Source organism: Grammomys surdaster, unplaced genomic scaffold, assembly GCF_004785775.1.
Source record: "Grammomys surdaster isolate TR1022 unplaced genomic scaffold, NIH_TR_1.0 212, whole genome shotgun sequence".
Taxonomy (NCBI): domain Eukaryota; kingdom Metazoa; phylum Chordata; class Mammalia; order Rodentia; family Muridae; genus Grammomys; species Grammomys surdaster.
This window is the reverse complement of record NW_021604657.1, coordinates 6,786,863-6,804,492: the sequence shown is the minus strand read 5'-3', so window position 1 is coordinate 6,804,492 and position 17,630 is coordinate 6,786,863. Positions and strand designations below refer to the sequence as shown.

General features: G+C 39.5%; 1 protein-coding gene across 1 annotated transcript in view; it reads left to right on the top strand.

Annotated features, from left to right (window-relative positions):
* Nucleotides 1-17,630, top strand: part of Wdr35 (WD repeat domain 35) — a 53,766-nt gene that overhangs the window by 18,755 nt on the left and 17,381 nt on the right. Inside the window, exons 11-16 of the mRNA XM_028772218.1 lie at nt 3,563-3,623; nt 11,474-11,618; nt 12,738-12,807; nt 13,680-13,733; nt 15,100-15,209; nt 15,596-15,806. Of these exons, the coding sequence (XP_028628051.1) occupies nt 3,563-3,623; nt 11,474-11,618; nt 12,738-12,807; nt 13,680-13,733; nt 15,100-15,209; nt 15,596-15,806 (651 nt within the window). The remainder of the gene's footprint in view (nt 1-3,562; nt 3,624-11,473; nt 11,619-12,737; nt 12,808-13,679; nt 13,734-15,099; nt 15,210-15,595; nt 15,807-17,630) is intronic.

Genomic DNA, 17,630 nt, shown 5'->3' with positions numbered 1-17,630 from the left:
AAAAGAAAAAGGAAAAAAAGGAAAAGGAAAGGAAAAAGGAAAGGAAAGGAAAGGAAAGGAAAAGAAAAGAGATTACAGATACAGATTGAGAATTCCTTAAAACAGATCTACCCAATCACTTCACAGTAAGGTCATAATGGATGAGGCCCACTGATGGTGAAGAAGACTTAGCATCTTATTCCTAAGTATAGCAGTTGGAAAGGCAGCACAGATATTTGGGGAAACATCCAATGTAGCAAGAAGTGCCAAATATAAATGCAAGTAGAAAAGAACTGGAAGTGGGGGGACGTAGCTTAGGAGGGGACAGTTAAGGTAATTTGTCTATTTTTTTGGTGGGGGGCAGGATCTCTCTAGATAGACTTGTCTTTTGTGGAACTCACTATGTAGATCAGCCTGGCCTTGAACTCCCAGAGATCCTCCTGTCTCCTGTTCCTGAGTGCTGGAATTGAAGGTACATGCCACCATGCATGTGTGTCTGCTTGTTTGTGTACCACAAGCATGCAGGTGCCCATGGAGTCCAGTAGAGGGTGTCTGAAACTCAGGAACTGGTGTAATGGATGGGTGCTGGGAACTGAACCCTGGTCCTCTGCAAGAGCAACGGGTGCGCCTGGCCATTTAGCTGTTGCTCCAGCCCAGGGAGAGCAATTCAAAAGCACCACTGTCTCAGAAGAACAGTCAATTGTCTATTTTCACATGGGCCAGAGACTTCCACCCATAAAGCAAGACAAGGATGTTGTGGAAAAAGGAGAGATCTGAGAATTACAAAGATAATCACTGTGTTGAAAAGTTTGCCAGGAAGGTTGGACAATAAAGGGAAGGAAACAGTAAGGGAGTAAAAATACAAGGAAATGGAAAAAAGAGAAAATGTCATGAAAGTTATGATTTGAACAACAGTACTAAAGAGTGAACAGGCAAATGGAGGCTGGGGGCTGGGGGATGGCCCAGTGGGTAAGCCATGCTGCCCAAGCATGAGGAGCGAGATAGGATCCCAGCACCCACATAGAAACTGGGAGGCATGACACTGCCTCTGTACGCCAGGCACTGGGGAGGTCAGAGAGGAAGTCCCTGGGACAAATTGGCTGGCCAGAGCAGCCCAATCAGCCAGTCTTGGGTTCAGCAAGAGATCCTGCCTCGGTAAACAAAGTGCACCATGATGAGGAAGTCAACTTCCGCCTTCTACATGCATGTGCACAAACATGCACCCCCACGTGTGAGCGCACATACATATACACACTCCAGATGGAGGAGAAAGAGGGAGAACAAAAAAAGCAAAATTCCCTTGAGGTTTTCCATGACAAGAAACCTAGCTCAGTGACTAAAAATGTTTCCACATTGTGAATGTCATTGTGAACTTCAGAACACTGGGGATTAAACTGACACAACTCAACAAAACAAACCCACAAGCCCACAAGCCCACAAAGCCCCCTTCACACACCACTTTTCAAGAGAAAGCAGATTTCACGAGATGAGACCTTTGGTTGGCATTCAGCTAGTCAACAACAAAGGCTTGGAGAATTGCTCTCAAAATTCCGAGGGAAAATGATTCCCGGTCTAGGATTTCTTGTCGTAAGCAAACTATTAATGTGAGAGTGGAATTCTGACCTTTTTACATGTGCAAGGTCACCAACATTCCTTCCCCCAAACTTAACTATCTTAGGGTAAAGCCCACCAACATAGGAATAAACCAAAGAGAGGAGAAACTCAGAAGCTCTAGCCCCTGCGGTGAAGAGTGTACCAGCTAACCACTGAGGGGCGTTTCCAGGGACTCCAGTGAGAGGGCAGGCTCCAAGAGGAAGCTGGGTGCGTTTAGTCTGTCCATTGCCTCATGTCACATCCCTTCAGAGAAGAGATGCTTAGTTGGGGCATAGTTGACGATTCAAGTTAGTAATAAATACATAGGAAGTGAAGCATAGAGAAAAAAATCCAGACCATAACCCAGAAACCTGCATATGTTAACAAGGACAGTACAGTCTGCTAAAACAGAAGTCACGACGTGGAGGGATCACTGAGTCTGTGTGATCAGAGTGGTGTGATTACTGAGGCTTCACACTTCCTACTCCAGATCTCAGATTCTGATCTGAAATCTGAGAAAGTTATGTTCAATGCAGAAAGAAGTGGCTATTGAAGTTGGGGACAAGGGGCTGGGAAGAGGGAATGGATGGAGAGAGGAAAGCGCCTTCGAGTCACAGTGGGAAAGCAATGAGCACCTTACTAGACTGAACAAAGCGAGAGGGAGCACTGGGAACGTGCTACCTAGAAGCTGTGCGTTGTGGTTCCTGCCTGTAATTCTAGTTTAGGAGGCTATGGCAGCTGCAGCAGAAGATTACCAGGGTTCAAGGCCAGCATCAGTTAAAAGTTGAAATCCTGTCTCAAAAAATACTTGCAAGGAAGAGCCAACTGACACAAAGCATGTTGCCTAGAGTTGGGACATAAGTAACAGAGGATGGACTAGAGCAGTGGCTCTCAACCTGTGGGATGTGACCCATTAGGGGGTAGAGCAACCCTTTCACAGGGGTTGTATATCAGATATCCTGCATACTAGATACTTACATTACAATTTATAATGGTAGCAAAATTTCCGTTCTGAAGTGCAATGAAAATAATTGTTAAAGGGTCATAGCCTTAGAAGCATTGATGACCAGTACCTTAGACGGAGCAGGAAGTGGGGGAGAGTGCCACTTTTCCTAAGAGAGCCTGTGAAGTATTTGATTCTGGAAACTCATAAACTGACATGATTGTTAAACAGGAAAGTTAAAGCACATTTCTGTGTTGTGCCAAGGCAACAGATATGCCTATTTTAAGCCTATTGGAAAGAATCTAGTCTATTATCACTGAGTTTACGTTTATAAATTTAAATAAGGTTTGAGACATTGTTAGGAAAATACATAAACAACACACAGAGTTAATATGACATTATTGAGCTTGTTAGGAAAACATTTAAGTAAAACAGTACTATTAGTACCCAATTCAATAATAGTTAAGACAAAATTTCCAACTTAGAACAGTGTAATGTAAAGTGTACATTGTGTTTTTCCTACTATCAGTCATGATTGTTTGGATATAAGCCATTACTCCAGAATTAATTTCATTTTTCTGAATTTCTCATACCATTCATATATTGCTTCCAAGGAGGAGAATGAAATGGAGACATTTGGTGCAACGGTAACAAATTACTTTGGCTTTTGCATGGCTGGTTAGATGGGGAAGTGAGAGTGCGTTGTGATGCTTCAGCATCCAGCCATTTAGTCGTGTAAATGATGGAAGCAACTGGACCACTTGCCTTGTGTTCTCCTAAAACTGTGGCGTTTGTTATAGTGAGAAATCGGCTTTGATTATGACTCATGGTTTGTAATAGTCAGCACTGTCGACACTGTCGATGGTCTTTCCTTTTGTCTGTTTTTTTTTTTTGTACTGAAGTTTTATCAGTTATTTCCAGGTTAGTGATACTTGAAAAAGACAAGCATGATATGTGAAGCACGTGTCCTTTATCGTTCATAAGCAAGAACTCTGATAGTCTTATAAGAATTCTGATATTCTTTTTTTTTCTTTTATCTGTTTACAGTTTGTGCTTGTTCTTTGCAATTCTATTGGCACACCCTTGGACCCTAAATACATTGATCTTGGTAAGAAAATATTAATATGTATTTCCTTACTGATGGGGTTTTGTTTGTAACACTAACTAAAAAAATCCCAAAGGGCTGGAGGTATGACTCATTGGATCAGAACGTTTGCTTTTAAAGCAAGAGGGCCTGAGTTCAAACCCTGAACCATCCACACAAAATCTGGGCATGACCACACATGCCTGTAACCCCAGCATTGGGGGATTGAGATATGTAGGTCTCAGGAACTGACTGCCCAGACCGCCTTGTTGAGACAGCTTAAGGTTCAGTGAAAGACCCCGTCTCAAACAATAAGGTGGATAATGGTAGAAGGAGATACCCAATATTCTTCTTTGGCCTCTTTATGAGCACACATGAGTGGCACACCCACACACAAATTTATGTCTGAGTCACATATTTTCCCACCTCTATTAATAGTATTAATCAGAATGATATTTTCTGAACAAGAATGACCATATCTTCTGGTTGCCATGAGTAGTACCAGTTGAGACCTGTTTTTATGATAGACTTATCAATGCTTCCTTTCACTCTGAAAGCATCCTGGTTAAAACAATAGCCTGTAAGGGAGGCTATTGTGTCTAAAATCCACAACAATTCCCTAATTGCCACATTGCCACCATTTGTCCACATAATTGTGTAGGAATTGGCATGCAATGCAAGGTTAGTATGTAATAAACAGGGTTGTAGAAAGAATTTTGCTCTTAAATCACTTTTATTATTAATAGACTGCTTGTAAATACTTCTCTCCCATAAAAACACTTCAGCTGCTTATAAAGTAGGCTTGCTTTTTCCAGGGCTTTCTAATGAAAGCAATCTATTAATAGAGAAAGTCTTAAAGCATTCCCCACTTCTTTTTCTGAGGACATTTGTTACTCTGGTTGCACCCTTCCCTCTGCCCAATAGAGATGAAAGTAACTCTCCGGGTAGTTTTAAGTCTTATTCTAAGAAACTTATTTCAAACCATTAAAATATTTTCTGCCATTGCAGCTTCCAGAATTAATGTCTCTCTTTTAAAAGGTACTGTCGTATATTAGAAATGATAGCAAAAATAATTCAGTTCAAAACAGTTGAATACCCACTGTATTATTTTCTGACTCTGATAAACTACTCATTTATTTTTAGATTAGGTATCGAATCTTAAAATCATGTTAGTAGGAATGGAGAGATAGCTAAAGGCCTGAGAGCATTTGTAGCTCTTGCAGAAGACCTGGGTTCAATCCAGTACTAACATGGTGGTGGCTCACAATGGTCTGTAACTCCAGTTGTAGGGAATTCAGCAACCTCTTTTGACTTTTCTGAATACCAGGCATGCATATGGTATACATATATACACACAGGCAAAGCATTCATACACATAAAATAAGATAGATTCAAAAAACAAAGTGGTATATCTCTTAAATGCATTTTGCTGAGGTCTTTGGTTAAAACAAGTGATTGTTAAAGATGTATTGGTCTCGTGTTTAGGTTTTAGTCACTCACTGACATAATAAAATATTTACTCTCTTGTCTACATGCATTGTTGCATAAGTATGTTTACATGTATGTGTGCATATTTATACGTATACATACACATGCATATATATACATGTTAAGTTTCCTGTTAGTAAAATGCATAGCTTATAATTATTACAGATGTGTCCTGTGAGTATATCTGTTATTACTAGAAGTATTACATTCTTTAGTGTGTGTGTGTGTGTGTGTGTGTGCATGTGAATGCATGCTCAATAGCAAGAGTCTTTATCTACTGAGCTGTTTCCCTGAACCAACATATTATGTCTTTAAGATGTGAATTTCTCTCAACATCAAAAGTTTCAATGTAGAATCATTTGTTATATCATGGGGTTAAACTCAAAGTATTTTTTTATGCCAGGTAGACCTTTTTTAAAAAAAAAAAAAAAGCAAAATTAAGCGTAAATCCTTCCTCTGCATGAAATGATAAATAGTTGAGAACAATCTATTTGTATTTTTGCATTAAACTTTTTGACTTATAGTTTCACTGGATGAAATTTTAACCAACAATTCATCCATTGGCCCACAACAAACAGATACAAAGACTCATCGTTGTGTTTCATATATAGCCCAGATAATTCCCTTGTAAGATCCCCATGAAGTTTCCATGGAGTTGGAAAACTAAAACAGACAATAACAGTGCCATAGGACGGATGCTAATCTAGAATGTTTGATTTTGGTTTTTCTCTTTATCTTTCTTCTTGACAGTTTCTGTAAAAACCTACAGAAACTTTACATTATACAGAGTATGGTTGGCAGGATTCTGTACTCAGCAGGAAGCACGCTGTGGCCTCTTTAGGTGCTCTTCTGTGCAGCCAGAGCATCACACCCTTTATGACGGTTGTGAGCCACCATGTGGTTGGCTGGGAACTGAACGAAGGAAGAGCAGCCTGTGTGCTTAACTGCTGAGCGACCTCACCAGCCCCAGAATCACTTTAGTGTACTTCTTCCTAAGTCCTTCTCATCCTACCTTGTCACTGCTACTTTCCTGACTGTGACTGTCTGACTTCTTAAAGATATATGTCTAGCTAACTTTCATATCCCCAGCCCCCGACAGTGTGCGTGGCCCTGACAAATGTTTCTTGAGTGCATGGACAGTGTTTATGTCATCTGATGTGATTCTTTAGCAATCCAAAAATACACTATTTCAGACACTAAGAATCCCTAGGGGAAATAAAGAGATTATGACTTTCCTTTTGGGATGTATAAATAAATAAGGTTTGTTAATCAGATGAACAACACTTTGCTCCTTCTGTGCTAGGTGCCATGTGCCCCAGGTATTGTGCTGGTGACTAGGGTAAATGGATGTGGGTGTGTAAGGGTGTCTTATAAGAAATAATGATACTTGCCAGGCAGTGATGGTGCATACCTTTAATTCCAGCACTCAGAAGGCAGAGGCAGGTGGAACTCTCTGAGTTCGAGACCAGCTTGGTCTACAGATGAGTTCCAGGACAGCTAGTAATACATAGCTGTCTGAAAAATGAGAACAAAGGAAATCCCCCTAAGTATGTCCTCAGGTGTTATGTAAGGAGAGGATAGTGTTGAGAGAGGGACCAAGGCACAGAGAGACCCGAGAGGACTAGCCTGCCTGTGCAGCAGTCATTTTTGGTAGGTTTCTAGTGATAGTTTCCATGTATTCCAGAGAAGGCTAATTTGATGACAAAATTCCAGTTTACCAGCTCTCTAAAGTGCTAAGAAATGAATAAGCGGCAAAGCAGTGAAACCATTATGGATGCAGGAATTTATTCAGCCTTCAGCATTAAACTATTACAAGCAGGTTTTTCCTAAATGTGAATTCCTAAATTGTTTTAAATTATTTTACATCCTGGCTTGGCTATTAATGACTGCCTATTAGTGCTAAGGCTCATTTGAGGGAAGCATAATTTCTTACATTTTCTCCTCAATAAATCTTTCTGCCTAGTTTGAAATTCATTGCATGCGTATGTGGATGCTGTGTGTGTGCCTGAGTATATGCATGTTCACATGTGTTGGCACACACATGTGTATATGCACATCGAGATCTGAAGTTGAAGGTGGAGGGCTTCCTCAGTCTCGATCTGCTCTAAGTTACTGAGGCTGAGCCTCTTGCTAAACTTGGAGTTCTATCTCCTAAAACGTGATCTTTGGGGCAGGAGAGATGGGTACCAGTTAAGAACATGGGATGCTCTTCTAGAGAACTTGGGTTTAATTCCATCATAACTCATAACTATCTGTAATTCCAATTCAGGGAATCCGTTGCCCTTTTTTTGGTCTCTAGGTGCACCAGGCATGTAAGTGGTGCACAGACATACATGCAGGCAAAACACCCATATACATAAAAAGAAATAAATCTTTAACAAAATTGATCTTCATTTTCAATATAATATTTTAATTGACTCTGAGGATTTAATATTTTGGTCATATTTAGCCTTCCACCTTGCCCTAAGGACTTCTAGTTCTCACTTCCTCCCAACTTTATCCTTCTGTTCTGTTTTAATAACCTACTAAGTCCAACTTGTGCTGTCCATATACTCAGGTGTGGTGTCCACTGTAGAGTAGCTGATCTACCATGCTAAGACACCTGACTCTCCTTCGTACAGAAGCCACCACCCATCAGTAGTTCCTTACTTAGGAATGCAGAGTCCTGAGCCCTGCCCTGTCCACGCTCTAGTGTTGATCAGCTTGGTCTTGAGCAGGTCTTGTGCAAGCAAGCACAGCTGCTGTGACTCCATGCCTACAGTGAGCCTGCCATGTCAAGAAGACACTGTCTTACTTTGGTCCTTTTCTGCCCACTTGCTCTTACAATCTTTCTGCCCTCTTCTCTGATAGTCCCTGAGCTTTGAGACTGGGATTATATGGATGTCACATTTAGGGCTGGGATTAGGGATGGTATTGATATCCCTATTGTGGCTGAGGACTCCACAAACACTCTATATTTTGATTAGTTGGGAATTTCTGTTCACTGCATAGAGAAACTCTGATGATGCAGAACTGTTGTAGTTTGTGAGTATGAAGATAAATGCTCTGTGGGTATGAATTTGGAGGGAGGTTTGTTATTCAGTCCATTTAGCAGGATAGTAGCATTAGGTCTGTCCCTAGGCTTGCAAAGTCCCTAACCAGATTTCCAGTACCAGGCATGTGCTTCCTCTGTGGATCCGGCATGCAGTTTTATCAGGTAGCAGTTTGCTAGCCCCCTAACACTTGTGTCGTTATTACATCGTGGGTATTTGTCGCCATGCCAGTCACTAGCATATCTCACAGCATCCACAGCTGGGTAAGGCTGTTGATGACTTTCCCTCAGCAGCCTGCGCAGCAGCACCTTCTAGTCTTGTGAAAGATGCAGGAGCAAGGACGCTTCCTGACCATTACCAATGCATTCCTTCCATGTCCTGTGGTCAGACTGTGTGCTGCCTTTACTTTGATAGTCTTCCTATCCAACTGTGACTGGCATCCTCATCTTTGTTTTCTTGTAAATTTAGTTGGACTTGAATTAGTATTTTGATAAAAGTCTATCAGAATTTATAAGATGGCATTGTGTTCTTCCCATGTGAATTTATTGAGGGTGCTACTATATTAATTGAAAGTATTTTCTGATATATTTACATTTTTTCCTGAGTAATGACTGGAGTGCTTAGTTATGTTATAAAAATTCATGTAGAAAATTAAAATAAAAACAATGATAACTACCGTGCCTAATAGATCCGGATGGGGCATTCTGTTTCTGTGATTCAGAGCACAGATTCAAGAGCCGTCGAGTACCTGGATTTAAGTCCCACTTGCCCACTGTATAGATGTATAACATAGACAAGTTATAACTGCTTCATACCCATGTGTGTTTTTTTTAAATCTGCTAGTTAATAATAGCACTCCCGACCTTATACAGTGGCTGTGAGTTAGTACATATAATGTGTTTAGAAGAATGCTTGCATGTATTTAAAATTATTAAACATTTACTCTATTCTAGGCACCTTGTTATCCTTTATTTTCTCTTTTAGTCCTTAAAACAGCCCTATAGAGCTGATGTTGTTATTTTCACTTGATAGGTAAACTGAGGTTCAGAGAGAGAAACATAAATGTTAACATCATAATTATGATTCATAATTTGAATCCAAGAAGCCTGACTTTTGAACCAGTAACATTTAAATTTTGAATTAATCAGGATAGCAATAAATTTTCATATTTGTAAAGTATTAAGAATAAAAAACATGGGGGAGTGGAAAGTGTGATCAGAATAAATTGTATGGAAAAAAAGAATAAAAGAACATGAATGTAACTCATAATTGTAATTAAACACTAGTTGAGAAAATGCTTTTATATGCTTTGGAAATGTTAAATTTTACCAGGAAGCAGTAAAGGTTTGTGAACTTCAAATCAGTAAGAGTGTAATTGCCAGAATTGAAATATTCATGGTGAATTTACTAAATATTTATTAGATTTAGTAAAAAGTCAGTGAGAAGACAGCCTGGCTGGCTTCAGCACCCTCTGGAGTTTTGGCTGCCATTCGCCAGGCTTTGATTTTGTGCAAGGCAATGAAGGCTTTGTGCTCCCTCTAGAGGTCATTAATAATATGATTTGTTTTGAATAAGAAAAACCTTGAAAGCCAGAAATTAAAAACAAAAACAAAACAACAACAAAAAACCCCCAAACCAAACAACAACAGCAACAACAACAAAAATCAAATCCGACTCAACTTTATTGAAATACTTAGTATAAAAATCCTTGAATTTGAGTTCTTGAGCTGTCAATCAAACAGTTAACACTATGCTGCCAGGGACAGCTTCTACTCTTTAGCTTCTAAGTGTCCTGCTGCCAAAACATGTCCCTGGCTAGTTCTGTGACCAAAGTCCATAAGCCACTGTTGTCGTCTACACTGGCCTCATTGCTTTGCGGTATAAACAGAAACAGTTCACGTTGAGCTCACATTATTTATGAGTTCAGAAAACATGGAGTAATGCCCTTTACGGAGGGCTATTTTACTTTTATATATTTTGCTTGAAAGTACGTATTTAATTTTATCTTACTTAGTAGTCTATGACCCTAAGTGATTGTCTTACTGCTTAGTCTCCCGTTTTTTAGTCCAGAGTTGGAGTTGCTGAGGCTCTCTGCTTCACAAAAGCATACACAATAGGTGTCAGTTAAATGTCTGCCTAGAAGCATGAAACTCGGGAGAATTTTTTTCTCTTTTACTAAGTGAAATGGAAATAGAAGACAAACAAGATCAAGAAAAAAGGATACATTTTTAGACAGGACTGTAATTGGTACTGAGGAGGGGAGAAAGAGATTCGGTTCAATGGCTAGTGAGTTGTTTGTACATGTTGGCTGGGATGTGGAACACTGTTTTGAACACCTGAGTGTAAATTTGTGTGTGTGTTTGCTTCTCTTATACATAAACCTAGGAGCAGAATTGCTAGGTAATGTGCAACTCTATAGTCAGCATTTTGAGAAACTTTGGAATGTTCTTTCAGAATATTTTACATTTTCATTTTTTCTCTATGCCTTTACCAATTCTTGTCTTACTTTCTAAAATTCTAGCTATCCTGTGAGGATCATGTGATATGCCAGTTGTAGTTTAGATTGTCTGGTTTTGGTGGTTAATGATGTTGGTTATCTTTTCATGGTATCTTAATGGAGAAGCGTTCACTTAGATTCTTTGCCTTTTTAAAAGCTTTTCTTTTGTTAAATATTTTTTGGACAATCTCGTATAAATATAACCATAAATTCCTTATAACATTTATGATTTATGATTTTTTTCTCATTTAATTTTCTTCATATCACATGAAACACAGATATCTTTAATTTTGTTGCTGTCTCATTGCTTTATTTTTTGTTACATTAGTTTTGATGTCATGCTTAAGGCACCAAATGTTGCCTAACCCCAGCTCACAAAGATTTACTTCTGGGGTTGGAGAGATGGCTCCGTGGTTAAGATTTGGGTTCAATTCCCAGCAATTATGTGTTTGTAACTCCAGAGGAGCTGACACCTTCACACAGACATACATGCAGGAAAGACACCAATGCGTATAAAATAATAAATTATTTAAAAGGCTGCTCTTCTTTCTCTCTGTGATACTGAGGATTGAGTCTGTGGCTTCTCACATGCTGAGCAAATGCTCTTCAGTCAACCCCCATACTCCTAAGTACTCCTTAAAAAAAGTCCCGAGGTTTTAGTTATGATCCATTTATATCACAGACTCATTTTATTTAATATTTTTTGTACAATCTGAGTACCATTGGATTCTTGTCTGATCGGAGAGACTGTGTGTGCATATTTCAAAGTTGAGTTTATTATTGCTAAAATGAGGAGTTGGACTCTGGTGCTGACGTGCTTAACGCCAGCTTAGTTGTCTTACTGTTCTTTTTACTAGTACCATTATTTGTTGCAATGACCAAAACCCATGTGATAGCAGCTTCAAAGGAAGCATTTTATACCTGGCAATATCGGGTGGCAAAGAAGCTCACAGCATTGGAAATTAATCAGATCACACGGTCTCGAAAAGAAGGAAGAGAAAGGTATGTTTTTGGATACATATTTTAAATAACTCAACCATACCATATTGAGCCAGACATAGTTAATTATCTATTGCCATTCTTGAGAAATATACATTGCCTTGATTGATAGAAATACTTTTATTTGAGTATCTTTTAAATGGATCTATTTAAATTTACCAAAGTAAAAGAAAGTTCGTGTAAACAAAACAGAACAAGACAAAAATCCCCATCTTGATAAAGGCTGGAAATCTGTGGTGATTTACTTGGTTAGGAAGTGGCTGTGTGACCCACTCCACGTATTAGTGGCTCACTGAAATTACCGTCATTCAGTTAAGAAACGAGTATCTAACTGAAGCCTCATTCCCATAGGCTAGTTGTTTAGGGGTCTTTCTAGGAGGTGATCCTAGCATCAATCACCAGGGGAGATGCATGTCCTTACACACAGGTATGGAGGAGGGTTTTAGGTACGGGTGAACTGGGCATGTGGCTTCTTTCCAAAGACCAGGATTCCGGGAGTCTGAATTGGAGTGGTTTCTGGTAAGTGGGGAATAAAGAGGACTCTGCCACTCAGTCATGTGAGGACAAAGGGACTCCTGAAGTAAGCTTCAACATGAAGATGTGTAAACGTGTTTAGTAGGCAACGGGAAGTTCTGTATAAAGTTATTACTTTACAAGTCTGAAGTTCCAGCAGACAGGAGGATGAGGCAGGAGGATTCTGAGTTTGAGATATACCCAGGCTACATAGAGAAACTATAAGCAAGCCAACCAGCCAGCCAGCCAGCCAGCAAGCAAGCAAATAAACTAATAAACAAACAGTTACTCTTGACCAACAGTCAGGCAAAATCTCACAGCTTAATGAACTTTATCAGGAATGCATAACTTAGCTGTTCACAATGGGGCATTACTTTACTGAAGATGACTTGTATAACTCTAAATCTTTGGTGGATAGTTTCTGCTTTTATGAGATTCAGCCATATCAAGAATTCTTTAAAAAACAAAACAAAAAAACAAAAAACAAAACAAAACAGAGTTTTCCTGTTAGGTAAGAAGCCTCACTGTAGTCATTTAATCCTTAGTTGTAGAGATTATGAAGCAATATAATTGTCATTTTCTTCAAGCTTCTGCTTTTGTTTTCAACAGAATTTATCACGTTGATGATGTTCCTTCTGGATCTGTGGATGGGGTGTTTGACTATAGTAAAGCCATTCAAGTAGGTGGATTGAGTTTCCTCAGGGTTAGTGTCTGCAGATAAGGAAACATTGTAATTTTATTAGACACTTGAACAAGAATTTGGTTCTAGTAAATAGGGCAATATTTTAACAATTCCTTAACCACTATCACATCTGCTCTTTACATGGTGGCTAGAGACCCAAACTCAGGTCCTATGGCTTGTGCAGCAAGCACTTTACCTCCTAAGCCGTCTTTGCAACCCCAAATTCAAAATGTTCTAAGTTTATGATTTTGTGACTTTGGGGCTGCATTTATAGCTACCTTGGGCCACACATGTATGTGAGTTGTGTTGACTGAACTGTTGATAAGTTTATCACTTACAGGAACTTTCTCCATGCTCTTTCCCTTTCGCATGTTCCCCAGCTGAGAGAACAGTCTGACTTCTGGCTGATTGGTTTGTCAGATATATGTACTAGCTATGGTGACTGGCTTTCTCGATAAACACAATTCCCTTTCTTTAGATCCCGGTGGTTGCAGGACTCTCCCGTTTTACCCTTGTGGTGGCCTATGCTTACCTCCCTGAGCGCAGCTTTAAGAGCTAAGCTTAGGCGTTTTCCCATCTACTTCTCCCTATGTGCTTTCATAACCCACTTGCGTCTCGTTTAAAAGACTATCTATAATTAGATGTTTGGTTCATAGTCTTTGGAAGTTGATTTTTAAGTAAGTCTTTGAAGATCAAAGATTTTATTGAAGTAGCATTAGTACTTACTTCAGTGTTTGACACATAGTAGGTACTCCGTAAATAAAATTGATATATTGACAAATGTATTATATATTTTAATAATTATACATGGGTTGTGGACCTCCTTTGTTATTCAATAAATATTATATGAAATGACTGATTAATTTTAGGGTACGAGGGATCCAATTTGTGCCATTACTGCATCTGATAAGACATTGATTGTGGTAAGTTGAAATAAACTCATTGTTATGAATAGTAATTGTTTTAAGTTACAGAGCAAGGGTAAAGCAAGCATTTTGGATTTAGACTATCATCTTGTGGATGACCTGTGTTTCTCCAAATCTGATAGAAGAAATGAGGACGTTCTGAGGCTTGTGCACATATCACTAATCACTTGCAAAAATATTAACTACTTATAAAATCAGCAGGGTGCTGATCACCTGAGAAGGGACACAGATGTGGAGTTGACCCTGGTTGAAAGCCCTACAGTCGGTAGATGCAGAGGCTGTATGGAAAGCGTTGGGCTTAGAGGATTTTCCCCCTGTGTGTAGCTCAGGAACTTATATTGACTCTAGATAAACTACATTCATAATATTTCGAACGAAGTGGTGTATTTTCCAGCCAGCAAAGTTGAGAAGTCCCTGGCAATATTTTCCTAAATTTTAAAAACAGGAGCAATGGTATATTGTTTTTTCTTGAGCTCTGACATTGGAAAACATGAACTTTAGAATTAACTGATTTAGCAGTGTGTTTGAGTTGCACCAGCAGAGGCTTACCTGGTCCCTGCTGAGTTCTCAACAGTCAGCTCATTTGATGGGGAAATGCTCTGAAGACCTTGGTATCCCATGGCTTTCCCATTGTTCTGATAGACCCCGCTTTAGTGTCATACTGAGGAATCCTTGCTCTCTGGCTGAACAAGGGAGGTAAAGATGAGCAGCTATGTAGACCTTCCTCTCCTGTCCTTTGCCCCTCATGGCTCAAGTGCAGAAGAGTTTGAAAGCTAGTCATAGCCCCTGCTCCCGTGCCGCATTTGCTGCTCATCTGTACACTGTCATGCCTATCCAGGAAATGTATGTATGTCCTGTGTCAGTTTTTAAATAGTGTTCAAGGTATTGCTGCTTCTAGGAGACCTTTCTTCTTGCCAGAAGCTGATGCTTTAGGTGAAAGCTGTAGGGTGGAGTGCCAGGCTCCAGGGGCGGCTGTTTCACACTGTGGCCTTCCATTTCATATCTGCGGAACGTAATTGAGTAGGCGCTTTGGTAGCCTTTAGTCACTCTGAGTATTAACCTAAATTATAAGCAGCCTTAGATGTTTCTTTTTTGTCAGATAAGAATCAGTGTATTACAAAGATCTAGATCTTTGTCCTGATTTCCTTCTTGAATATTCTATGAGGAAAAATTAGGCCACCTACAGCTGCTCTTAAAAGACTCAAGTTAGGAGATAAATATAGACTTAGCAACAGCAGAATTGGGCACTTGCTAGGTCAGTGTCACTCTGGTTTTAAAAACATGGACATATAGAGAGACCTGTATTTACAGCATGATGCTCTTATGGTAAATATGTGATAGTAACCAAAGGTCATTCCCACAGGGGCGTGAATCTGGCGTCATCCAGAGGTACAGCTTTCCTAACGTTGCATTGATTCAAAAGTATTCTCTGGATTGCCGAGCCTGCCAGTTATCTCTGAACTGTAACTCCAGGTAAGCCAGAGACTCCTCTTGGGCGTTAGGCTTACGTTGGTGTGCTTGGATTTGTGTAATAATGTGCTGATGGGTGAACTTGTGAGTAGTTTACTGTTTTTGTTTAAATGGGAATCCTGGCACGTTTTTAATTTTTACTCTTGAAACTTAATATTAACTATTTTATATTTTGATACTATCTGGTTTTGGATAAGTTTTTTTTCTTATAAAGTAGCAAAATGGAAAATAGTATCTATCTTCTGTTAAATTTGTTTAAAAAGTTTTAAAGTAATCTCCACCATACTCCAGGTTTCTTATAACGGGGTCTTGAAGAAGGCAGTTTGACTTCATGACCACTGAAAGTATTTATTTTACAAATTTTCTCTCCCCAATCCCATGACTTCTAGTCGTCTTGCTATCATTGACATCGCAGGAGTCTTGACTTTCTTTGACTTGGACACTCGAGTGACAGACAGTACGGGGCAGCAAGTGGTCGGCGAGTTGCTGAAGTTGGAGCGCAAAGATGTCTGGGATATGAAGTGGGCCAAGGACAATCCCGACTTGTTTGCAATGATGGAGAAGACGAGGATGTATGTCTTCAGAAACTTGGATCCTGAGGTACAAACAAGGAATAAGCGTTAACAGTCTATACATAATGAGTCAAATTCATAACCCGATATTCCTCCCCTTTTCTTTGAGAATTGTATTGGCATTTCAGCATACATTTGTGAAAACAAGTTTAAAATTTTCTGTGGGTTTAAGAATAATTGGTTCAGATTGGGAATAATACCTCCAAAATAGCTTTGCTTTCTCTAAAAGGCACTTCCTAGACACTTACTTATTCTTTTAAAAGATGGACTCAGAGCTGGGCAGGGAGGTATATGCTTGTAGTCCCAGTATGTGAGAGGCTGAGGGAGTAGAACCGTGCTCTTTGAGGCCAGCCTGGGCTATCTAGGACCTTCTAGGCCAACTTGGACCACCTTATCTAAAACCAAAACTGAGCCCATGAAAACAGAATCATGGCACTCAATAAATAGTCCTGCTTTTTTTTTTCTCTTATCAGAAGTCAAAGAAAAATAAAGAAAATCATCAGGTTTATTTGCTGTATGTTTGAAATGGCCGTGTCTCTTCATTCTCCTGTGCTTATGTGTTTAGAGTATGCAACCTCACCTTTCTTAGACTCCAGGCCTCTCACTGATCCACACCCTTCCTGTACCCAGGTCCCCTCACACATCATGACTGCCTTTTCCTAATGTCTGCTGTTTTCTCATTAATTTTCAGGTCTTTTCTGTTTATAGCTCCATCAGCCGATGTTTTTGAAAGAGTTGGTGTTTTATTAAACCATTTTAATGAAACATTTTAATAAAGAATTTAAGCATAAGAGTTAAGAGAGTAAGAGATGCTTCTTTTTGTAAAAAAGAAAGACTTGCCAAGGAGCATGGTACAGGCCTCTCTAGAGGGAAGCTCATTGATTAGCTTCTCTACTCTGGATTCTCCTGTCCCTCAATCCTCTGTGGACCAACGCTTACCCCTGTGCTTAGGCAGTAAAATAAAATAAATTGATCTGTAACTTAATCAAAAAGATAATTTTAAAAAACAATGTTTGGATTACTGAGGATTTTCAATGTGGAATTTTCTGTTGTACTTCACTAGTATAAATCACAAGAGATGACTGAATGCCTCACTTATCTGTTTCGTTTTGTTTGTTCTTGGGAAAAAATTTCACAGGCAGGGCTTTGAGCTGTCAGAGGTTTTCTGCAGCCATTTGTTTAGTGGTCTGTTGCTCCTCTGAAATCCCAAGCTGTCTGTGTAGTTGTCTTCCTTAAGCTCTGTAGGCGCTCTCTGGGTGATGAGGTCATCTGTTAGTTGCTCCTAGAGGCTCTGTTAAGGCATTGAGGAGCCTCATGGTCTTTGTCATTCTTAGACCCCGAGAAATGGTTCAAAGAGAAGACATCCTAGACTACTGCCTCTGCATGGCTTCCTGCAAGGACCCAGGGGCATTTTGTCACTCTCCACAAAACAAGTGTGGATATTTGACAGGTGTCCACAGGATAACCTTGAAGATGGAAGAAAGCTTTCTGAATGCTAGAGTCCTTTTTATATTCTTGGCCCTATTCCTTGTTAGCCAGGTGTCATATGCCCAGAGTCCTTTTTATGTTTTTACAGTGTGTGCAGAGTGTGGTCAATCTAGCGCCAAGTGAAAGCTTTAAACCATTTTCTGGAGGAGACTACTAAACAGTTCTAACAGACTAGCCTTTCTTTCTTTCTTTTTTTTTTTAAAATCATTATTTTCTTTACTTGAGTTTATTTTCGGGCTTGGCATATAACTCAATTTTTATTAAATTTAGAGCTAGATCAGTTTTGAAAATAACCTCAGCATGGTCAAGAACTTATACACTGTGCTGGTCTGTTCTCTGTTTTCCTGAGGATGTAGGCCTCTGT